The sequence below is a fragment of the Orcinus orca genome, chromosome 4, assembly GCF_937001465.1.
Source record: "Orcinus orca chromosome 4, mOrcOrc1.1, whole genome shotgun sequence".
NCBI lineage: Eukaryota > Metazoa > Chordata > Mammalia > Artiodactyla > Delphinidae > Orcinus > Orcinus orca.
Window position 1 is genome coordinate 49,912,908 of NC_064562.1, and position 26,281 is coordinate 49,939,188.

General features: G+C 39.2%; 1 protein-coding gene across 1 annotated transcript; it reads right to left on the reverse strand.

Annotated features, from left to right (window-relative positions):
* Positions 1 to 4,727: 4,727 nt before the first annotated feature.
* EREG (epiregulin) lies at positions 4,728 to 25,738 on the reverse strand. The gene is made up of 6 exons (XM_004280203.2): positions 25,563 to 25,738; positions 25,125 to 25,378; positions 11,675 to 11,761; positions 9,658 to 9,781; positions 8,887 to 9,036; positions 4,728 to 7,332 (listed from the first exon to the last, which is right to left on the reverse strand). Exons 1-6 carry the CDS (start codon positions 25,736 to 25,738, stop codon positions 7,251 to 7,253), a joined length of 873 nt encoding a protein of 290 aa, XP_004280251.2. The 3' UTR covers positions 4,728 to 7,250.
* Positions 25,739 to 26,281: the final 543 nt, after the last annotated feature.

Consider the following 26,281-nt stretch of genomic DNA (forward strand, 5'->3'; position numbering starts at 1 on the left):
GAATGAATGAATGAAATATTTAACCATTCCTTTTGCCTTCACTGGCTCTTTTTCGTTTTACCAATTCCTCAGGTGAAGACGTTTTCTTGGCGTCAATCATTGGTTTTCTTGGCATTTTTCCTCTACCCTCACTCCTTTGAAGTGTTTAACTTGAAATGTTTCTCTGGAATCAACTGTAGTCTCTGGGCTGGGAGTTCCCATTACATCTTTAGCTCACACCACACCACCAAGTTCCACATCAAGGAGGCAGCTTTAAGTAGATGGAAATTTGAGGCGCAGGAGACCTGGAATAACATGTAAGTTCTGTGACTTTACTTGTTTTGTGACTCAGAGCAAACCACAAACTTTCAGGAGACCATATTCTCTTACAGGTAATAATTATTAATCTCTTCCTTCCATCTCAGAGAGTGCATTTAAACAAAGAGTTAACAGATGTGAAAGTATTCTGTAAATTGTAAAATAGTATATATAATTTTGACGTATTACCAAATACCTTGAACATGCTATTTCTACAAATATACCCTGCTGTTATCTTAATTCAACATATTTAAACTAAATTAACTTCCTTTTTCCCAAACTGAATTCTTTTTGACTCCAGTTTCTCTTATTTCACATATCCAATCACTAAACACTTCCAGTTTTCTCTCTGTGATGTGTCTAAAATTTTCCTCCTGCTCTCTGTTCTCCCAGACATAAGCTTTCTTCAGTTTATATCTAGGTTGTCACAACACTCTACTAGCTGGGATCTCTGTCTCCAGTATCTTTTTTCTCAATCAGTCTTCTCAAATAAGCTCATTTCAATTTTCCCAAAACACCATTTATCTTCAATTTATGTTCGTGCTGTAACACACTACCACAAATTCAGTGCCTTAAACCAATAGAACTGGTTATTTTTCAATCCTGTAGATCAGAAGTCCAACTTAGGCTTCCCTGGGCTAAGATCAAGGTGTCAGCACTGAGTAAATAGTAAGGTGTTGGCAAGGCTACATTCTTTTCTGGAGGCTCTCTGGGAGAATCCATTTCCTTGTCTTCTCAAGCTGCTATAGGCCACCTGCATTTCATGGTTTATGGCCTCTTTCCTTGTCTCAAAGTCAGTAACTATGGGTCAAGTCCTTCTCAGACTACAGCTTTGACCACAGCTGGGACAGCTCCCTGCTTTTAAGGGCTCATGTGATTAGACTGAGTTCACCAGGCTAATCAGAATCATCTCGCCGGATCAAAGTCTGTAATTTTAATCACACCTGTCATGTAAGGTACCATATTCACAGGTTCCAGGGATTAGGACATTGACATCTTTGGGGCACGGGGGGCATTATTCTGTTTACCATACCAATTTGTGGCATGGATCCCCTGATCAAGAACTTTAAATGATTGCCTATTACCCATTAATGTGAAGTTTATCTTCTCAGTATGGCTTTGAAGATCCTTCAAACTAAATTCTAAACTATTCCCAAATAGAGATCCTATACTACTGTCAGGGTAGTCTCCCTTACATACCTTTAACATGCTATGATTGTCCCGATTATTCTTCCATTTGAAATGTCCTACAGTCCCTCCTTTGCTTATCAAAGTCCTGTCAATCTTCCAAGTCAAGTTAAAGTCTCACTGCCTCAATAAAAGCTTCCCCATTGACATCACCTTTCTCTAAATTGTTTGATCTGATACTATTTAGTATCTATGGTGGACTTCTGTTGTTTGCCTGTTCAGAATTCATTTATTCTTCCTCTAGTAATAGCTCTCTGATTTTCCCCTGTGGGAAAAATTTCTCCCATTAGATACAAACTTGGTGGCTTTTCAACTACAATGTACTGGTCGCCTGGCCAAGAGGTGAGCCTGTGATCCCAGCTAAGTAATCAGACGCTGTCTCCCTTGACCACATGCAGCTAAGAACTAAAAATAGTTGGAGTTCACACCTTCTAGAAGCAGTGCACTGCTAACTAAATCATTAGAACTTCTCTGATTCTTTGGCTTTTAATTCTATCGAACCCCCTATATCTTTCTCACAAATTTCTTCTTGGTTAAGCGAGAGTTGTTTTTGGTCCCTAAAAACCAAAGAACTCTAACTACTAAAGCCTTGCGTTCTTCTTTATATGTCCCCATAACTTCAAATTCCTCTTCTAAGTTTCTTGAAAACCACAGTACATTTTATACTTCTTTTGAATACTCTATACCCCTTATACATTACTAGATACAAAAAAAAAAAGATTTTCAATAAATATTGACTGATTCATAAACTATTAATTTTTATCATTTTTTTCCCAGAATGTGAATTACTCCTGATGGCAAGTTGAGGGCCAGGAATATGACATATATTTCCTTGCTATCTATCCTACCATCCAGAGGAAAAGAGAGTAAATAGAAAATCACTGCTCCCTTCTGATAGATTGACTGGAAAAGTCACCATTCCACTGATCTTTTAATGTATATTTTCTATATTTCCAATGAGTATAACCACGCCCTTACCCAAAGCTTTGTATCATCCTGTCACATGGCCTCCATTTCGCATGTGTTGGATCCAATACCTGCATTATATTAGCTTTGGCTGTGCTTATTTCTTAATAGGCACATGGCACTAAAGGCTCATACAAAATTTTTGGAAGACTTTCCCCAAATATTTCTCTGAATTCAAATAAACTGAATGTCGTACCTGTGTTTGGTTTTATATGATGGGTAGTTACCATTAGCTGGTTATCAGACAGGATTTTTTTAAAAGATCCATATTTTAGGGCTTCCCTGGTGGCGCAGTGGTTGAGAGTCCGCCTGCCGATGCAGGGAACATGGGTTCCCGCCCCGGTCTGGGAGGATCCCACATGCCGCGGAGTGGCTAGGCCCGTGAGCCATGGCTGCTGAGCCTGCACGTCCGGAGCCTGTGCTCCGCAACGAGAGAGGCCACAACAGTGACAGGCCCACGTACCGAAGAAAAAAAAAAAAAGATCCATATTTTATGTCTCCTCCTTAATGAATCCATGTTTGGATCCTAATGAACAGCACTTATGTTTTATAATGTCTTGTGACCATTTGGGGAGAAATATGTTCTAGAATTGACCAAATTCAGTGCCTACAGTTTCTTCTTTTTAAACAGTTGTGATAATCGAAGTCTGGTTTTCTGGAATTTTTTTTCCTTCTGCATAATGCCTTCAAAATGGCCAATTCTGTCACTGTTGTAAAAAGTTTAGGGTAATCCTCTCTGAAATCACTTGAAAGTGAGCCATTCTGCACCTTCCAGAGGATGATACCAGATTTTTGGCCTGAGAAACAAGAAGGATGGAGTTGAATTTAATTGAATGGAAACATTGTGGAAGGAAAGACTTTTTAGGGGACTGTCAGTTATTGAACATGTTATGTTTTAATGTCCAGTGTATATCCAAGTGGATGGGTAGTTTGATAGGTCATTGGATAATGAAGTTGGGAAATCAGGGAAAGTATCTAGCTTAGGAATAATCAGTATATAGTTGGCTATTAAAGGCAGAAGACTGTATGAAATAAAGAAGGGAGTGGATACACAGAGAAAAAGTTCTGAAATTGAGATCTGGGGGTACTCCAGCATTTACAAATGAGTGGTGGGGGATGGAAGATATTAAGGAAGATCCAGCATGAGACTGAAAACAGGTGGAAAACCAGAAGAGTGTGACATCCTGTAAGCCGAGTGAAAAGTGTTTCAAGGAGTTCTTTTCCTTAATTAACCCTCTGGGTGCTCAGACTTCAAATAGAGTCAGTCTGATGGTTGTGAGATCCCAAGAATTTCATTTTACAGGAATTTCTGTTTCTCCCCCACAAAATTCCAAACTAAATCTCAGACTAACTCCACATGATGGTTTGTTCTGCTGCCCTGACATGGCCAGGGCTGTGGTAGAATCGGGGATCAGAAGACCTTGTTTCTCATGCCAACTTCATCTTTTACTACCACTGTGACCCTGGACAAATTGGTTTACCTCCTTGGAAAATGGTCATAGCTATGCCTCCCTGCCCTATCCACAGGCTGATGAAGTGGTCCAAGGAGCTAATAAATGGGCAAAGTACTCTATAGGTTTTGAAGTATGTACTTCGGAAGCCATTACTGTGATGGAGGTTCAGAGGAATGATGTTTCCTGCTCTGAAGGCTTGGGAAAGTCAAGCCTCTTGGTTGGCAGATGCTGAGGGAACCATGGGACATGCTTCTGGCTGATGTGTCCTTCCAAAAGTTATTTCTCAATACAATATTTATTCTTTTTAGAAATATATATATATATATATATTTTGTGTGTGTGTGTGTGTGTGTGTGTGTGGTATGCGGGCCTCTCACTGTTGTGGCCTCTCCCGTTGCGGAGCACAGGCTCCAGACGCTCAGGCTCAGCGGCCATGGCTCACGGGCCCAGCCGCTCCGCGGCATGTGGGATCTTCCCGGACCGGGGTACGAACCCTTGTCCCCTGCATTGGCAGGCGGACTCTCAACCACTGCACCACCAGGGAAGCCCCTAGAAATATTTTTTAACATACTCTTTAAAAATATTCTTTTAAAAAAATACTAACCCCCAGAATTTTATAATTAATGTGACTCCTTATATTTCAAAGAGATTCTTCACTATGGTAGGCCATAAAATATGATAAATTTATATAATGCTTTCCCAAACTAAAACCATATGTCTTTATGTCTAAACACATTATAGTCCTGTCACTGCTTTTAACCCTTTAATGTAGTATGGAAAAAAAGAAAAACAAAACAAAAAAAAGAAAGAAAGAGACTAAACTTATCAGTGACATTTTTAATGCAAGGTGTTTCATTTTTATTTTTCAATTTTGTTTTTTTCCAGTTTCCAACAAAAATAAATAAAAATTAACATCCTGTAAAGTATCTATATTCTCCTTCAATATCTTAAGGTACACTATTATCAAAGCTGATATTGAACACAAACAAATTGATACAATTCAGTACTCTGATAAAATTCATTGTCAAATAAGTTACTTTAAACTGCATGTGATACAACTTTATGTTCCATGGCATCTTTCACATAAACTCTATACCAAAATGGCTCATCAAAGTGCAATTACAGAGTGCAAAAAAAGCAGAGAGAAATTCACTATCTTACATTTAACCTCATCCAGTTTGAACAACAGGTATGTTTTAGATAAAATTATTCTTCAGTCAAAACATTAAAACGTACTCCAGCAGCACTGCATATACCAGTTGTTACTCCCCCTTTTCCCATACAAATAAGAGTAGAAAAAAATCAGAAAGTATTGGGCAGCAAATTAAACACATTTTTTCCAAAAGTCTACTGACAGACTATTGCAGCAAAAATGGCAAAATGGATCAGACATAAGTTTTTTAACTAAATTCAACAGAAATTAGAAGCTAGTATCATGTACTTGCTACATAAAAATTGATTTGATACCTCACAGCAGTTGAATTCAGCTAATTCTCTTCTCAAGGACTCAAAAATAAAAATCTGTCCTACCAGTGCACCATTTCTCCCCTTGCATTGACTTTGGCCGAGAGATAAGAGCAAAAGAATGTCCAAAAGAATAGTAGCATTTGACTGTATTTTAAATATTTAATATATTACACAAATCTTAATTATGAGGTTCTATCTTTAGTACCACTATTAGAACTTTACCTATTTGGTTATAGAGTATGTCTACTGGGTTACTTTGTGGCCTTGGTGGGAAGCCACAAACTATGGATTTATGCATTGGATTTGCATTTATTCTCAATACGGAGGGTATAGATAGCCCTTTCTAGGAATATATACAGTGAGAAATCTGTAAAATAAGGAAGATAGACTAAATATGAGCCAAAATGTTTCCATTGTTTGTAGGAAACATGAGTTGCTAGCAATCATTTTTTTTTTTTAGCAATCATTTTTTTATGTTTGTTCAGCATCAACCTCATTAAAACAATAATTGTTTTACTAACTTTCTCCCATAAAAGCAATCTGTGTCATACCTTTTTTATTATTTAATATGCATTTATAAATAAAAATTTAACTTTTACAGGGGTTAGTTTTTAAATAAAGATTAAAAAGCACCCCAAACTATTATCTACAATTAGTTATGTAATATGAATTGAGATGCTTAAGATAAACCAATATGACTCCATTTTGTAACAAAATCAATGGATTGCAGCTGATTCCTTGGTTAGTCAATACATTTTCTTTGAAGCACTCAAGGTCACTCAAAATATGCAGACCTCCTTTACATACAGTAGATATCAATAAGTATGTGTAGGATTTAAAATGTATTTTTACACAGCACATTTGACTTCAGCTGTATTCGTGGGAAACAGAAATATCCTTTTAGATCTCTTTAGACCATATATAGACTTATTGTCTTATATCACACTTTAAAATAATAATTAGTCCATCAAATTTTGGACTATGATTTAATCTTAGAATTCTTCAGCCAAGTCCCTACAGAAATAAATAATCTTGAAAAGAAGCACAAATTTTGGCTTCACGTGTGGATTTCTGTAATTGCCTCATGAGCAGTTACCTAGCATAAATGTCATACTAAAAAAAAGAACATTGTGAAGCTATAAATTATCTACTATTTACATAAAAGACGGTATAAAATTAAGTTCTCAATTCATTTTCTTAAGGAGACTCTGTTAGATGGATGACAAATAACGTAGGAGTTGTGGTTGGGAATAGGGAATCATGCACCTTCTCTCCAGGCAGACAAACAGCGAGTTATAGCTAAGGATGTGTGTGGAGGGAGCAGAGCCCTCCAGGTTTTAGTTTGTTTCAAATATGTAGTGTTTAGCACGTGACCTATATTTGCTTCTCCCCAATTGCCACAGCATTACCGTTTTGACACATGGCACAGTGGTGCCAACTCATACATCAGACTATGATATAGTCAAACCAACTATCATTGATTCGAGGAGTAGAAATATATACTTATTAAATTGATTTGACCATATATTTAGGCTTACAGAAACCTGTCACTTGCTGACACTTCCTGAACAATGAACTGGGCATTGCTCACTCCTATGCATTGTACAGCAGGCAAAAAAGCTTTCAATAAAGCACTTAGCCCAGGAAATGATTTCTTACAAAAATATCTATTTTCTTTCTACAGTAAATATTTTGTGTACATTATACATTAGCAAACAGTCTGTCAAAAAAAAACAAAAATAAAAACTCTTCTTAGTATATTAAAATACATCATTGTTGACTTAACACATGACCCCACATAAATATTATTAATAAAATAGGAGTATTAACATAACCAGGTATGCAGTTCATCCCTGCCCATAAGCTTAATGGCGCCATTCAGACTTGTGGCAATGCTGGATCCCCTGAGGTCACTCTTTCATATTCCTTCTTTGGTTCTTTACTTTTTCGATATCTGTACCTAGAAATATTCAGAAATTACACCGTTAACACTGAAGTTAACAGTAATAGGATCAAAGTATGTTAACAAAAGAAACAAATATATGGACGCTAAAGGTACATTAGCATAGTGTTTCCAAAATGACAGAGGTGAATAGGTTTAGGTTGGATGCTAGAGAAGAAGGAGGGAGGAAGGGGTAGTTTCTCTGAACAAATAATTTTGGGAGGAAATGGTGAAATGCTGTTAAAGGACTTCTCAAAGGCTTTCACATGATCATGAAAATTGTAAAATTCCAGGAGAGCATGTGACCACGTTTAATCCTGGTCTGTTTTATCCTTTTTTTTTTCCTCTGGCTTTTCTTCCTTCCTTCCTTCCTTCCTTCCTTCCGTTCTTTTCTTTCTTCCTTCCTTCCTTTCTTTCTCTCCTTCTTTCTTTCTTTCATTCTACCCATCACATTGATATAATGCTATCACCAATAATAATGAAAATAAATCGGGCACTTATTAAGTGACTGACAATGTTCTAAATGCTATATATCCATTATTTATTTTATCCTCACACTTACCATTATCATCCTCATTTTACAGATGAAGAAAATGAAGTACAAATGGGTTACATAACCTGGTCAAGTTCTCCCAGCTAGGATTCATAAATCTATCGCGATTCAGAATCTTCATTCACTCATTCATTAAAGCTATCTTCCTAATATTTTGAGTTCATTTTCTACCCATTTTGAAGATGAAGCATGTAGCCTTAAGGAAACTGCATAATGTTTTTGCTTAGTGGAAGAATATGATTAGAAAACCTTTGTTTAGCCTTGATTTAGCTACTTGTCAACTAGATGAGCCAGGACATGTCAATTTACTTCTCTGGATCTTCCTTTCCCATCTTTATAAAAGAAAGGATTGTAGTCAAAGACCTTTCAGGTGCATTTCAGTTTTAATAATATTCAGTTATGTGATCATAACCAATTTAAAAGGCATTATAATTTGGTGAATACTCAGACTCAAGCATGGACCAAATAAATTTAATCTTATAAAAGTAACACTTTTGGAGCTCCAAAAGTAGGAGTGCATTACTGTCAGCAAAAATAAAGTGAAATTCACTCAAATCTACACTGAAAAATCTGCACCACTTCCAAAATAAGAAGGGTTTCATGGAGGCATTTTAAAGGCAGCTATTATTAACTAAGTCATTCTATTCCTATACCCTGGTCCTAAGCCTAAAAAATGGCCAATCTGATATACTGTCAGTAGTTTGGTGCCCATTCTATATTTTCTCAGTTATTAGCATATATCAGTACAGCATAGTACATGAAGATGGAGTGTTGAAGATGGAACTTTGGGGGACTGACATGAACCAGTTTTTAAAAGTCAGCTCTTATAATTATCTGGACACTCGGTTCTACTAGTCCAGATGTTCCACTGCTAAAACTTCTTTATATATATCATTAGTGCAGAGTCTATCTTATCCCACTAAATAATACTTTGCCATATTTTTACCCAGTTTGTAAGTGTGGATTGTATAAAGGTAATTTACAAAAGCAGAGTGTTAAAAACAAAAACAGTGGCTTACCATCTGCAGAAATAGTATACAGAGCCAGCAACTACGACGAGGAACAAGATAACAAGAATCACAGTCAAAGCCACATATTCTTTGCTCAGAGGCTTTTGGACGGTTAAAAAGAAGTGCTCACATCGGACACCAGTGTAACCCACTTCACACCTAAAGGACAATGCAAGAGAAAGGTCAGTTATTTAAGAAAGAAATCGTGGTTCTGAATTAGTTTTGTAAGAGCTAATCTTACAATGTAATGCAAGATACTGACAAGGTTTGCCAAAAGTTGTAAAGATGAATTCAAAGACTGACCTTAAAGCTGGCCCAACTTGGATAAAAGAGGCCCACACTGCTCTCAAGCTCAACTGCTGTATTAGAATGATAGTCTGGTTCACCTGCCAGGGTGGCTGACAATGGTGGTTTGTAAGTCTGAAGTGCTTTTTGTCTAAGTCAGTGGAATCGATTCTTATAACAATGGCTGACATATAAGTCCAGATTCAAGGCTAAGCTACTACTGCGGTAAGTATGAGAGGAAGGCATGTGAAGCCCTGCCCATTCTGCAGCCCTGAAGCATCCGTACAATTTGATAACTGCTGTTTGTTCTACTATTCGTTCCCTAACTTTAAAAAAACTCACCCAATAAAGTTTCTAATAGTACATATAAACTGCATGCTAATAGTACATATAAACGGCAGCCCATGGAAACAATAGAGTAATTATTACAAAAATAAAAAAGAGAAGGCGGGTTTTTAAAAAACTGTTTTTGTTTGCTTGTATTTGGCATATTACCTGCAGTGATTTTCACTCATGTCTACCAGGTAGATGCACTGTCCATGAAAACAGTAGCCGTTCATGTCAGAGCTACACTTTGATATTGACACTTGAGCCACACGTGGATTATCTTCTGTCTGAACTGTGAAAGAAATAGAAAGTGGAATATAGTCTGTTGCTTTCTTTGAAGAATCAATCACCCTTTCATAATAGTAACTACTGAGCTACTGGAACAAAGCAGGTCAGGTATTTGCAGGACAAAAAGTCACTCTAGTTGTCACGCTCCCTAGACCAATAAACAAACACTGAACCCCCAAAGGAAAACGGCCAACAGGCTAAACAAAACAAAACAAAATAAAACCTGGGGGTAAAATTCTCAAACGACAACGTTTAAGATAGAAAAGGTAAGGTGAAGACACACACACACAATCATGATCCTTCACAGTTATTCACTTATCCAAACAAAGTGTGTATAATTTTTTCAAATCTCAAAATAATTCTGACATTCATTACTCCCAAAGCAATTGCAAACTGAATCCATTAATTAATTTAAGAGAGCTTAAATCTATAGTGGGTTTTAAGCCAGCAAGGCTTGTTTTGGTGTGCATTCCCAAACTTCCGGGTTCGGGGAAATCAATCACAGTCTCTAACGATGAGACCTGGACATGAACTAGACAAACCTTGAGTTCTAAATGCCTCGGTTACACAAATACAACAATGAAAATAGTAGTCTCTTTAAAATAGTGTTGCAACCTACACATAAAATTCACTTTAGAACGTTTTAATTACTAAAATGTGACGGATCTTTATGAAATAACCAAACAAATCATCTTGATTGTAACACTCTTGTTCAAATAGCCAGAAATAGGGAGTGAAGCACACCAAACCTCTAGAGAGCACGAAGAGGAAGGACAAGAAAGGAGGTGAAGTTGTTGCAGGAAGTGCTCTGGTTCCTCAGGAAAACTCTGGACTTAATAACTCAGAGTGAGTATAAAGCAGATCTCTCTCTTTCTCACTCTCTCTCTTTTTTTTTGGTGCCTAGGTGCTATTACTTTAATTTTATTTTTTAAATTCTATTTCTTTTATTTTTAATTAATTTATTTTTTTTTTACTGGAATACAGTTGCTTTACAGTGTTGTGTTAGTTTCTGCTGTACAACGAAGTGAATCAGCTATAAAGCAGATCTCTCTTGAACCACATTCAGAGTACTCTGGGCCCCAAAGATAAGACCATGCACCACTTTTTTTTTTTAATATGTTTGTTTTTTATTATTTATTTATGGCTCTGGTGGGTCTTCATTTCTGTGCGAGGGCTTTCTCTAGTTGTGGCAAGCGGGGGCCACTCTTCATCCCAGTGCGCGGGCCTCTCACTATCGCGGCCTCTGTTGTTGCGGAGCACAGGCTCCAGACGCGCAGGCTCAGTAATTGTGGCTCACTGACCCAGCTGCTCCGCGGCACATGGGATCTTCCCAGACCAGGGCTCGAACCTGTGTTCCCTGCATTGGCAGGCAGATTCTCAACCACTGCACCACCAGGGAAGCCCGCACCACTTATCTTTGTAACCCTATGCCTAAGCACGGTGTTTAGCATGTATTAAGTACTCCGTAGATTTTTCTGAATGAATGCTGTAACTCAAAATAAAAGACATCATTTGCTCCTTTTACAAAAAATAACAACAAAATATATTGACTGTCTACTGTGTAAAAAGTTTAAATTTTCCTGTTTTGCCTGGGATCCAACTCCTCACAATGGTTTCTCAGCGACGCTCTGAAATGACCAAAGGGAATCTGATTTTCTTTGTTCTCTATCTCTTTAAGATCAAATCTTTATATATATATAACTAGGTGCTCAGTTCCTCTGCCTCCAGTTATTCCTTTATATAATTTTTCCAGATCCCTAGTTCACTGGGTTCTTTTGTTAATACAGCAGCTATTTCCCCCCCTTTTTTTCCACTATCACATACTTATAGTCTTTGAGTTACATTTCTGTTAAGAATGTATAATTCTTTGATGCAACATTGACAAAGCTGGGCTTACCTAAAGCTGTGCAGTTATCTTCGGACTCTCCTGGGATACATGAAGGAATCACAGTTGTACTGAGAACTGCTTGTAGAAGATGGAAACCTATTTATGGAGAAAAATCAAATATATAACTAAAGCTTCAAGGAAAGAAACCTTAATCAGATTTCCACATAATTACAGTATTTATAAAGTTCTTTTAATTATTTCAAGAATTTGATCCATCGAAACCATAAAAAAAATAATTCATGGAAACAGGCATATCATCGAAAATAAATGAACCCCCAGCTCTTCTGTCCAAGGGTAAAAGCCCTGGCATTACATTCAGGGTTACAGATTTGACCTACTCTAAACATTTCACAGTAACCTTTTCAAAGACCTGATTTTAAAGATTGATTTCTTAAGAAGCTTAGCCACTGGAAAATTGGAAAATTTCCACAGTTTTACGTCATGATGTGTTCAGAGCAATGCTCCAAGGTAGAAAGTATCACAAAGAAGGCTTCAAATAAAACTCAGCTTCTATTTACGGTCACAACTAAACAGGACTCTCAACCTAAGATACATCAGTTGTTGATTTAAGTACCTAAGTTACTCTTTGCATTACACATTCAAATCCATTTTAATGAATGAAATGTAATCTAAGTAAAGTCGGAATATATCTTATCTAATATGGAAAGGAACACACATGCTAGATGAACCACACTGTGCCCAAGAATCCGGTTTCTGTCAGCCCAGTAAGAGTTTAAACAAGGCGTTTCGTGGTGTTTCGCCACTGAAAAGATAAATGTTGGGAAACAGGCACCAGAATGATTCAAGGAGTTTTCTGAATTGCGTAGTAAGAATAAGAGAAACCTTTTAATTGCACGGATGTTGACTGAAGAGAGTTCTACTCTCCTTAGGAGTCATGTAGTTGCTCTTCACTCTTCCAGGCTATAGGAGTAACTGTTATATAAGAAACATTACTCGTGATGGTGAGAGTAGTAGGTAGCAGTTAACATTTCTTGCCCACGTACTGTATGTGGGCATGGTTCTACCCTCCTTACCTATACTATCTAATTTAATCCACTCACTGACTCTTTGAAGAAGATACTACTGTTCTCCCCATTAGACATAGGAGAAAAGTGAGTTAAGTAACTTTCCCAAGAGTACATAGCAATGTTGTTAATGGGCTGCATTACAGAATCTGGCAACAGGCAATAACACTCGAGTATAATGGACATCACAGGGAACAAACTCAGATAAATGTAACTGAAGCAGAGTATTTAACCCCATAGGGAGGCAACAAAGTATGCGGAAAGGCAATCTGGGAGAAAACTTGAGCTATGTAATTTTGGACAAATTAATTAAATTCTCTGGATCTCCATTTTCCCTAGTTTATAGAGTTTTGGGGAGAATTAAATGAAATTATATTTTTCTGAAACATCTAACATACCAGAGACTCATGAATGTTCCATGCCACTCAACATCTAGCCTCTGGTTTTAGCAGTAGTATATGTGGGTAGTGCCCTCTACTGGTCTATAACAATGTTATAAATCTCTCTGTACTTTGGTATTTTAAAGGATAATTAATCCATGTAATAGAGAATTTTATTTTTTCACAATCAGAGGAGTATGTATATGTTAAGCAAATTGCATATGATTTGGGTAAAACTGAAATTAAAAACTAACTACACATAAGCATCAGAATTTGCAATTTCTTAATGTTTCAAACTTGACACATAACAATCCTGTGAAGTAGTTATTAGCCCCAAACAACCTCAGTGTTAAATTACATGTCTGGTCCAAGACCAATTATCTAGTGACCATAGAAGATAAGAGTTAAGAGTCCATCTTTGGACATCAAGCCTCATAACCTTTCAGTGATTTGAAAATGTCTTTTGAAAAGTTTAGAACTATCTCCTCCCCACTCCATAGTTCTCCTACAATATAAATGACGTGTCAATTGCTCTTATTGGGAAACAAAAAGCTTCTTTCTTTCTTTCTTTTTTTTTTTTTTTTTTTTGCTGTACGCGGGCCTCTCACTGTTGTGGCCTCTCCCGTTGTGGAGCACAGGCTCCGGACGCGCAGGCTCAGCGGCCATGGCTCACGGGCCCAGCCGCTCCGCGGCATGTGGGATCTTCCCGGACCGGGGCACGAACCCGTGTCCCCTGCATCGGCAGGCGGACTATCAACCACTGAGCCACCAGGGAAGCCCAAAAAGCTTCTTTCTTAAATGACAAAAAAGTGGCTAAAGTTTGGATTCCATCGTCAGTTGAACAGAGATGGAAAAGGATAACTTTGTCCACATAGCTTTCTAGGGTGAATTAGCTAGATTCTCATCCAAGCCAATTTTGTTCTACTTCTCAATATAATCTTGCCATACACTTTCACTGTTGAAGAATTACCCCCTTTAATTTATACCGTCTGCTCAACACAAAGTGGAGTTCTAGATGGGTGTTTTTATATCCCTGACACTCCTATGCCTCCATACTTCTTCAACTAATGGGAGGAGATATTACTGATTCTCCCACTGCAAAGGGGCCATTGTGCAAATGCACATTTCTCTCTTTGCAAAGGATCGTTTCTTCATCCTTTCCAGAAATCAGATACTAGCCTTTCCTGCTCAGAATTTCTTACAAATGCAACCTGCGACTATTATAGAATCCAGCTAATTGCTTTGAGGTGTTGTTTATTAGGCTTTTTTTTTTTTTTCTCAAAGATTTTTCGTATTGTTAGTTTTTCCACTGTTGGAAACTTTGTTCCAGTTAGTCAGGCCATAAGTGAAATATTTGCCTTTGTGAATTAAAGAATATTCAGGGCAGGGCGTGCCTCCACAAAAACTGGGCTGTCCTAACCTGTGACACTCTCTTGGACATAGTCCATCGCTCAGGATGGTTTCTGTGAGACTTGGTACATTAATCCAACATTTGGGTATTTTACAGATGGAATTGTAAATAATTTTAAATGCTATTCTCAAATGAAAGTGTTTACACTACAGTTCCATCATAGATGCATGTAGCCAATAAACTATCAAAATTGGTTCTAAATCGTGTGTCCAGCTGCAAAGCTCTATTGCCTGAAAGCAGTGGTCCTCAGGTTTTTCTCAACCTCAACTCTGGCCCAGGGCTCTGCAAAATCGGGTAGAGGAGTAAGTGGGAATGATCAAAAGATTGAAAAAGTCCACCCATGGAGAATTTTGATATCCAGCACCCTGTCACCCTTATAAATCACTACTCATTACAGTCATACAGGGAAGGAATAGATGCTAAAGTCCTATCCATATATTTCCTTAATCTTTCAGTTGTTCATGACTTTAGTGTTATTTGAACATAATGATCTCTCAGTAATTCAAATGCAAATCTTATATTTGAGTTTTCACTCTTGACCATGGGTCCCTGCTAAGAAAATAATTCCCTGTGATATTAAAGATTTTAGACAGGGTCAGTGTGTCAGAAAACAGATCTGGTAGCAAGCTCTACATTGGTAACTAAGATACAGAGGAATTCCGTGCTAAATGATAATCTGTAAACTCAAAACTGGCCATTGGAACTTCGTTTCAATAATGTTATGAAAACAAAACTCCCTTTGGAGGCCATTATTCCTGTCAAATTTCCAGATGGGTTTCAGTAATGTAAAGCTCACCTGTTCATCTCTCTACCTTCATCTTTCAGAGATTTGTTTCCATGAAACCTCAAATGTGCCAGCAGGAAGTGACACCGGTGACTCACAGCACACATACCACCTCTACTCCTTGGGTCAGGGCCAAGCCTACACCTCGCACGATACTGGGGACAGCGCGTGGGAGCGGTGGAGTACCATCACCCCAGTGGGGGGAGCACTGAGTAAGAAGTGCTCGCCTGAGAGTCAGGAGGAATGCCAGATGTAGAAAGCACCCTTTTTATTGTATATGGTTTCTTTTGTCCTTGCTTCCTTATGGCCACACTGAGGGGCCATCTCGAAGGAGGCTGAGATTTGGTGACTGGCTGACCAAGCCTATTCCTCAATAATCAACTGCAATTCTCAGAGATAAAATGGCTTTCCTGAATAACAATCAAGCAAATAAAAACGACCCAAAATAAAATGAGATAGGTTACAGAATGAAAAGAATGCACCTTATTTTCCCAATTTCACCTTTTAGGCTATTTGGACTGGAACAGCAAATCATAATGAATCGTAGTATTTACCCAACCCCAAAACAGGCAGCAAAATCTGCTTTGTTCACACTTTTGCTGTGGTCACATGCCTACCTATTTATGGACTGTTAGTTTTCTACCTTCTTCCAGGGCAGTCTGTAATTCTAGGATTTGTCTGTAACATAGTAGGCTTGTTAGGTCTTGTATACTTTCAAGGAGTGAATATGCCTTTACCACTTCCAGATGCCTTTTTGTCTCAAATCCACTATTAGATAACGTCCTGCTTCACTTCATTAAAATAACTGTAAACTATCACATCAGACACTGAAAATAACTATTGTCAGTACTTTCTAGTAACAGCCTATGTTTTCAGAGAATAGAATATATATATATATATGTGTGTGTGTGTATACATATATATCATAATATATATCTATATATCACAAATCTTGCTTCCTACCAGCAATCATTTTCTTCCTACAGTTTTTCAACATTAACCTTATCACTAAGCTTCATTAAAGTAAAAGCCAACAACTATTTGAGATAAAAACAGGATAACAGGATGAAACCAGAGGTTGATGTGATAATGGGTTACTAATAAGTCTTTAAGTTTGAGTTTCAAATATAGCCATAAGATCTTCCTTGTCAAGTGTCAAGAAAAGATTTAATACGCCATGTTTTTCAGTTCAGAGACATTAAACTAAACTCTTCAATTCTGGTAGTAATTTCTAAATCATACTTCAAAGTGCTCATATATTTTAGTGATCATACAATACTTAATGCTCTCATAATGCAGGAGAAATCATATCAAGTATTATATAAAGGATACACTTTGTACTAATTTGGGTGTTTTGGAATTTTGTGACTAAAAGCTCTAAATATGGAACTTGCCCCTCCTAAAACCAAAGATTCATCTCTATAGTATTATTTCAAATGATCTATTGAAATTGTATTTTTTTTTTCTTTAAGATAATGTTACACAGGAAGGTCTTTTTAGAACCTTTTCTGTCTTCACTCCCTTCCATCATGCTTTTCACACTATCCCTATTGATCCAATTCAGAAATTTAAATGACTATTACATTATTGTCTCAAAAAAATCTTCTAAAGGAGCAACAGTTTAGATTATAAGCGTTTGTCATTTGCCTTTTTTTCATTATGGTCATACTGTGTACTACAGCTTTGAAAACTTAATGACATTTTTAGAAGCATATTGTCTATCATATCATTCATTCTTTATAGAAGCCTATTGCCAAAAACGAATTTGCAAAAGGATAGAGTTTTAATCGGTAAGCATCAAAAAAGAGGAGAAAATGAGTACATAAAAGATAATTTTAAAAGCCTTAAAGTTAATTACACTTCATTCCGAGAATCTATGTAATGCACCTAGCATAATGGAAGGTGCTAAGAAACTTTATTTTGTGAAAATATATAGTTTTTTGGTTAACAGTGGAGACTCCAACTTTCGTGAGAAGCACAAGTTCATCTGTAGTATGATGGTAGGGCGGGAATGGCTTAATTATGCTTGATAGATGGGAAAGGAGGAGAGCAGCTTAGCTCTCTTATACTTACTTTTAGTAACTACATGTCTCTAAGAATATTTGTTCAATAAATATCTACTGAGATTTTTCTATATGCAAGATACTGAACGAGCTGCTGAAAGGAAAACTGATGCAAAGGACATAGCTCCTGTTCTAGCTAGAGTTAATGAGGCTAGACTCCAGGTGGTGGCGAGAGAAAGAATTCATGGATGACACCAAGTTTCTGGCCAGAAAATACCAAGGAAGGTGGTGTCATTAAAAGAGTCGACAACATAGGCAGGGCAGCAGGTTTGTGGTGGCATCTGCAGCTAGTAGACATGAAGAAGGACATAATGAGAGAAGGAATTTGAGTTTTTAGTTCATATATCATCTGTTTATATTTATGAGGCACTTGGGAAAATACATCTGGAGTAAAACAATAAGAATGGAGTTGATGGAGTCTATTTGAAAATCAAATGAGGAAATATCACCTTTAAAGGCACAGGAGTCATTCAAATGTTCTACGGGAAATAGTACGCAATGGAAAATAATGAACTTTGGGAAATAGGTGATAAGGAGTGGATAAAAATGGCCAAGGAATTTGGGGAAAAAAGGAAATTCAGTCTTGCGGGAGCCAAGAGAGCAGGGTTACAAAAGGAGGCATGGAGATATACAGACTGCCAACAAACACATGAAAGAATGTTCAACATCATTAATCATTAGAGAAATGTAAACCAAAACTACAATGAGATATCATCTCACCCCAGTCAGAATGGCCATGATCAAAAAAATCTAGAAACAATAAATGCTGGAGAGGGTGCGGAGAAAAGGGAACACTCTTGCACTGCTGGTGGGAATGTGAATTGATACAGCCACTATGGAGAACAGTATGGAGGGTCCTTAAAAAACTACAAGTAGAACTACCATATGACCCAGCAATCCCACTTCTGGGCATATACCCTGAGAAAAGCATAATTCAAAAAGAGTCATGTACCAAAATGTTCATTGCAGCTCTATGTACAATAGCCCGGAGATGGAGACAACCTAAGTGCCCATCATTGGATGAATGGATAAAGAAGATGTGGCACATATATACAATGGAATATTACTCAGCCATAAAAAGAAACGAAATTGAGCTATTTGTAATGAGGTGGATAGACCTAGAGTCTGTCATACAGAGCGAAGTAAGTCAGAAAGAGAAAGACAAATACCGTATGCTAACACACATATATGGAATTTAAGGGAAAAAAATGTCATGAAGAACCTAGGGGCAAGACAGGAATAAAGACACAGAACTACTAGAGAACGGACTTGAGGATATGGGGAGGGGGAAGGGTGAGCTGTGACAAAGCGAAAGAGAGGCATGGACATATATACACTACCAAACGTAAGGTAGCTAGCTAGTGGGAAGGAGCCGCATAGCACAGGGAGATTAGCTCGGTGCTTTGTGACCACCTGGAGGGGTGGGATAGGGAGGGTGGGAGGGAGGGAGACACAAGAGGGAAGAGATATGGGAACATATGTATATGTATAACTGATTCACTTTGTTATAAAGCAGAAACTAACACACTATTGTAAAGCAATTATACCCCAATAAAGATGTTAAAAAAAAAAAAAAGATAGATAAAGGAGGCATGGGGTGGTCAGCAATGCAATGATTGAAGAAAGTATGAGTGACTCCATCATAAATAAGATTCATCATTATTCAGGGAAAATAGTGTTAAAATCAGCAATAAAAATTGCTAAGTTGATTTTTTTAACACTAGAATTGGTTTTATATTTGCATCCAGCTTACCATTAATATGAATTTTATTTGTCTTGGTAACTCAAGCACTGATTATTCAAACTGTGAATTATGAGTGGCAATGTGTTATAGCAATGGAAAACACATTAGCTAATGCTTCTCACCCTGGAGTAATTTTGTTAACCAGGGACACTGAGCAATGTCTGGAGACATTTTTGTTTGTCACAACTCAGGGTGGGTGGGGTGCTACTGACATCTAGTGGGTAGAGACCAGGATTGCTGCTAAACACCCTGCAATGCATAGGACAGTCCACAACAAAGAATTACCCAGTCTGTAATGTAAATAGACCCAAGGCTGAAAAACCCTGCAGTAGACCCGTGAGGTATAGAGTACAGTTCTAGCTCAGATACTAAGTTTGTCCCTCTGAAGCTAGGTTTCCTTATCTCTGAAAATGTCACCTAGGCTTGGGGTGGAGTGGAGGCGGAGATGGAATTTAGATTAGATTACTCTAAGGTTCCATTCATTTCTAAAACAATACTTTTCTTTTTCTTACTGACTATCCATCATTTAGTCATATCACTGCCCGACCTCTCTCTCTCCCTCTCTCTCTCTCTCTCTCTCTCTCTCTCTCACACACACACACACACACACACACACACGTACACACACACTGGGATATACTTAAATTTTGTTAGGCATACCATCAGTGAATACAGACTACATTAAAGATAGAAATGGGAAAAATAGGGAAGAAAAGGTATTCAACTTTATTATTAAATAGAACTGAATTTTCAAAAACTATTGCTCAGTCATAATATTTTGCTTCTCAAGCATGTTTTCAAAGAACAGCTGGTTGAGTCAAAACATAGTGCTGAGAACTCTAAATAAAATACCATTCTAATCACCCATCCAACAACATTTATCGAGTGATTAACGTAAGTCTGTTACAATGTGAATGATAAAAGATAAGTACAGCACCAGTTAGGAGAGACAGGGCCAGATACACACTTACAGGGTGACGTGAAAAGGGTAGAACCGAAGGATTCAGAGGGATGCAAAGGGGTGGGGGGAAGACTGCACATTTATTTTCCAGTGGTGAGGGAAAGATGAAAGGGGCTATCAGAGAAAGCTTGATACTTTTCTTCAGTCTTAAAGGATGGGGGGAACTTTCACCGAAAGTGAAGACTGAGTTGGGAGCATCCACAGTAGACGATACAGCATATTCATAAGTGGAGACTTACACTCTGGGTAACTCACTTCTTTTTAAGTCTGTTTTCTCATTTGGAAACTGGGAATAGTAACACTTTTCCTGGCTAAAAGAGAGTTCTTATAAAGATCAAATGAGGCATTTTTCTAAAAAAGCACTTGCTGCTACTGATAACAGCCCTAATTTCAAAAGTGTTTTTTAGTATTTTAATATTATGATATTTATAATGTCCGTATATAATAACCTGATGACATAGTTATTATGATCTCCATTTTACAGATGACAAAACTGAGGCTCAAAGGGGAATAAATCCTTCCAAAAGTATGAAATAAAAGAACTGGGGTGTGAAATCTATATTCTATATACTATGTCTCTTGATTCAAAACTATACAGTTTGACTAACACACCATTGTTAAGCAATTATACTCCAATAAAAACGTTTAAAAAAAATACAGTTTGACATGCGTACGTGTGCATGTGTGTATATATAAACATATACATATATGTGTGTGTGTATATATATATATATATATACACACACACATATATATTTATACATATATGAGGAAGAGAGGCTTTTCCCCTTATCCTGAGGACTTTCAAGAGGATTTGTATTTAATTCACTTTCAAGCCTCAAATTTAAAATTCAGGATTTTTGACCTAAGTAATTAAGGGTTAACATTTTTTTCTGGACAATTATCAAGTTGTCTTGTGTGTTATAAATATAATTCTAGTTAATTAAATCATTAACCTAGAATATCACTGAAGCTTTATTTGCCCTACAACCAGACAGGCACTCTTACCTAAACTGCATTGCCAGAGGACACTGAGTCTGTCGCATTACTTCATTTTTCCAAAGGTTCCAGAATTGCCATACCAAGGCAATGGTTTTCAGGGTGCTTCTCCTTGAGGACCTCTCCTATTACAGCTCTAGGGAGTCTTCCTATTGTCTTCTGAAGGAATGTTCTCAACAGTAGTTACAGCCATATGAATTAGACAATTTGCATAGGCCTATATTCAGGGCGAAGACTGACAGATGAGGAAGCCACACCTTAATTTTTTTTTTTTTTTTTTTGCGGTACGCAGGCCTCTCACTGTTGTGGCCTCTCCCGTTGCGGAGCACAGGCTCCGGACGCGCAGGCTCAGCGGCCATGGCTCACGGGCCCAGCCGCTCCGCGGCATGTGGGATCTTCCCGGACCGGGGCACGAACCCGTGTCCGCTGCCTCGGCAGGCGGACTCTCAACCACTGCGCCACCAGGGAAGCCCAGCCACACCTTAATTTACAGTCTTTTTAAAAAGGATTCCTTACTTGACATTTGCATCTCCTGGGTGATTATTAACCAGGAAATGGGAGATTCTTGGGCAAAAATGAACAGAAGACATTCAAATTCAATTTTTCCAAAGTGATTATGTGAATATTACACTTTTTTTTAACCAAAGAACTATGTCTATTTCCTCACTGTTAATAGAAGTGTGCTGTAGATTCCAACTTGACCCCTTATCAATACTACATTCAATTCACAATATTGTGAATGATCCAGGGAACAAAAAGGATGTGGGTTTCCTTCTCCTTGATTTCTTTACTTACTATACATCTAGGAAAGTATAAAAATAGAAACAAAGGCCTCAGTCAACTGATGTCAATGATGGCTTCATAATAAAAGTCATTTCCTGGGTATTAAAAATGCTGAAATAGGTTAAGTAAAAATTTAACATATTTCAGCTGAGCTTAAGGAAATAATTGTATCTTTTCTGTGCTTGATTTTGAGTGATACCATAAAGTACCATTTTTGCACAAATACCAGTCCCCATAACAGATTCTAAGCCCTGGGGCAGTCCCCAGACTACTCTGGAACTTCTCTACTAGAACCTGTTACTCTTATTATGCTTCTGATAACTCTGAGAACCTCTGGCTCTTTACACATTGCTCCAGAGTGACCTTGACATTTGCCATCTCTAAATCCTTGTAAGGTACCTGATTCACTGAGCCTCAGTTTTTTCATTTGTCAAACTGGTCTAATCATACCTACCTCCTATAGTGTTTTAAGGAGCAAAGGAGATGCTACCGTGGAGAACACCTAACACACGACATGGTCGGCTCACAGGAGGCATTTGGTAACTGTTAGCTCCCTTCCCAGCTCCTGGATTTGGGCCTCAGTGCTGAACCACACACCCCAATTGCCCAAGTTGTTCATGTGGCAAGATGATGCGGAAGGCAGCTAGAATACCTAGACCAAAACCCAGACCGGAGAGGCCTGTCATCCTGTTTCTACCTATGATGTGTCATCTCAGGTTGTGCCAGCACCAGGCAGCTCATAAACTCTCAGGGTCAAAGGAAAAGATCTGAGGTGAGCCATTGCCTCATTGAGATCCGCGCTTCTCAGGTTTCAAGAAACAATGTTTATTCTGCTCAATTCTCTGTCATTGTGCAATGAAGTGGACATCAGTTGTCTTGGATCTGTCATTCAGGAACACGCTCAAAAGCCCGTTTGGTTAAATGAACATGTCTGACTTTTAGATCAAGAGCCCCTAAACGTTAATTGCAGAACTCAAGAGAAAAATTTCTCCTCTTCATCCTGCAACAATCAAAGATTAGAAATGATAATTTAGGGCTTCCCTGGTGGTGTAAGTGGTTGAGAGTCCGCCTGTCGATGCAGGGGACACGAGTTCGTGCCCCGGTCCGGGAGGATCCCACATACCGCGGAGCGGCTAGGCAAGAGAGCCATGGCCGCTGAGCCTGCGCGTCCGGAGCCTGTGCTCCGCAACGGGAGAGGCCACAGCAGTGAGAGGCCCGCGTACCACAAAAAAAAAAAAAAAAAAAAAAAAAGATAATTTAACTCTAAAATTATATATTATTTAGAATGCATTATCTAGTTTGAGGTATCTCAACCCTTTTACTTAACGTTGAGTAAGCTAAAAGTGCCAGCAAACCTGGGTGCGAACTTTTTCAGCGAAGCTTTGCTTTTCTATGGGACACCGGGTAACAGTTTCCCCATATATAAAGCAAGAACATCAATATCAAATATTTATAAAATGTAAAGGTAACCAAATGATTGTGGGGTGTGTGTAGCAATTTAAATCTGCATGTGTTGGAGACAGAGGATGGAAATGAAAGTGTCTGTATTTTTTCCACAGATATAAATACATGTGAATTCCACAAAAAAAAGTGAAAATAAAATGCTGAAATCTAAAATAACTGTTTCCTTCTTCTGAAGGCTAGACATTTGGGAAAAGTATTTCTAGGTAATATTTTGTCTGGGGGGAAAATGGCAATTTCACAAGTAACCGGTGGCCTTGCCTTTTTTCCATGTGCTTTGGAATAAGACTATTGAACTTGCATACCTGAATAGAGTACAGAGATATGATATAGAACTTCAAACAGGAACTTTCTAGTGGCAGGGAAATATCTAAACAAACTGGGAAAACAGAAACTGACCTAGCTCATTTGGAAATGGGCTTGGCCGCTTATGAAATAGGTGAACTATAATTAAGTAATGCAATAAAGGAGTTAAGCACTTTTATGGCAACAAAAACACACACGACACATATGCTAGGTAGGTAGTAACCAGGTTATTCAGAGGCTCTTGCTGTCTCAAATTAGCATATTCAATGAGTGGCCCAGAACAGACACTCACTTGCATTGTTCAGAGCAACCTTACAGGTGGAAAAAAAAAGCGCTAAGCTATTCTGATCTCTAGGTTAATTTCTAACTTTAGGAAGACTGTCACCTTTGTAAATTCATTCTTTTCACGGAGACTTCAAAACAAAGATAGCAAAGCCACATTATTTACTGAGAACCTTCTAGCACGTCGTTCTTAGTACAGTTTTGGTAGAAACCGCAGATCCAGTTTCCACCTATGTCCTTGAAGTTGGACGACTATGCATAGTTGTTACAACCATGCATAGTATGCATTTCATTAGGTTTCCCAACCCGTTAACATAAGGCGTGTCGAAATAATAATTGAACAGTCACATCCTGCACAGGTAGAGTGAGTTAGGGGAATTCGCCTCATTGCAACTCCAGAAAAAAAGCGAGATTGACAACCTTTATTTCCTTATTAAAATTTTCATATACAGCTCCAAATTCCTCTTGACGTTTAGGAATTCACAATATATATTTTTAAACCAGTTAAGTTAAAGATTTTTTTTTCCCTGTCCACAAGAACTAAATTATCTCAAATAAGCATTAAAGTACGCTCAGCCACTACAGAATACAAGGGTGCAAGTAGCAGCGAGCGAAAAGAGCCCGACCAGCCCGCGGGGGGAAACCGGAAGCAGCAGGTGTTGGCGTCCAAGGGCCTCCAGGAGCACCCGGACCTGCCCGTGTCCCTCCCGCTCCGGGTACGCAAACAGCCTTTTCATTCTCTGGAGCTTCAGCGAAGCTGGCACCGCCGCACGCCAGCGCCCCCAGACGCTTAACCAGCCTTGATTTAGAAAACCTAAGGCAAGACAGGCGGAACAGCGCTTCTCTCCAAAAGGTCTTTCCTAGGCGCGGGTCTTGTCCATACTCCCGCCTCCTGTCCCCGCCCCCAGCCCGGTTTTCCCCCGTCTTTTGGATTTCTAGAACCGTCAGATTTTCAAAAGGAAACAACAAACCCGAAATCTTTTCAACTTTTTATTTCGCCTAATACGGAGCTATATTACTTCATGCAGAACACACAGACCAAGTTCATCTATCCGTGCAAGGTATTTTAACACCAGACCCTTCCCCTACCCCACCCTCTTCCATCGCCTGCTGGAGGGAAAGACGGGCTCGCCTAACGAGAGACGTCGTTCGAAACGGAGTACACCTGAGTCTGGTGAAAAGCGCGGTACTTGTCAAAGGACAGCTGCCCCGGGGCCCCGCAGTCTCGTCTTCCGCGGCGGGAAGGGGCGGGGGACTCACCCAGGCAGAGCAGCGGCGCGGGGACCCAGGGGGCACGGCGCGGCTCCATCCTCCTCCCCGCGTCAGCGTGTGCGGGGCGCGGGCGTGGCCTGGGCGGCGGGCGGGCGGGGATCGGAGGGGCTGCGGCGGAGGCGGCAGTGGCGGTGGCGGCGGCGGGCGCTGTGGGAGCTGCGGCGGCCACGCGTCGCTTAAGCAGCTTTTCCCTCCGACACCCGGTCTGTAGGGCAAGTGAACTCCACAGCCCGCGCCGAGACCTTTATAAGTACGGGGCGGGGCCTGGCGACTGAGGACTAACTGCGTGTCCGGAGTTTCATAATCGCCCCCGGGGGAGGAGTGGCCGGAGGACTGTCCGGATGTCATCCTCCCTCTCTGAACACCTGCGAGTGGCTGAGGAATGAAACAATGCTCTTCGGGTGAGCCGGGGACTACTCCCCACACTTTTGCAGCTCCCTCTCGGGCTCCTGCGGGCGGAGGTAGGGAGCGTGGACCAGAAGGGTTGGTTTGCGCTGTGGGACCACCTGCTGGATAGTGGGCGGTTTTAGTTGCTCTGGGTGACAGGCGTAACTTGAGTCAGCCAGTCTTCCTGCCAGGGCTGGAGTTCCCAGTACGTGCATTTGGAGAGCTGTGTGTGTGTGAGTGACTTACGGAAGTTCTTGAAACTTGTCAGTGGCTCAAGGACTTTCTTTGTGTTCACACCCACCACTGCCCAGAGTTGCTTTTTGTGTCTACACCTTCTTTCGAAGTCCCTCGGCTTCCTACGTGGTACAGGCATTTATGGCTTCAAAATCTAGTGATTATGAAGAAATAATCATAATTATTTCTTCATAATCATCATTTCTTCCCCTAAATGATTTAACTTCTCTGAACTTTGCCTTAATCCTGTCACTCCGCTGTACAGAATCTTTCAGTAACTTCCCGTTGCCTTTTGGACAAGGCCAGACACAAATGTAAAGCCAACAGTCTTTTCAGCCTCAGCTCCCACTAGTTCACCAGACAAATTTTCGCACCCCAGCCAGGCTGGGAAACTCACTCTGCCTTTGCTTATTCCCACTTTCCTCCCTGTGCTGGTGGAGTCACAGTTTGGGGAAATGGCTGCGTTTTACTGGAGCTGGTCAAATCCTACTCACTTTCCTGGTTCTCCTCAAGGGCCTGGATTT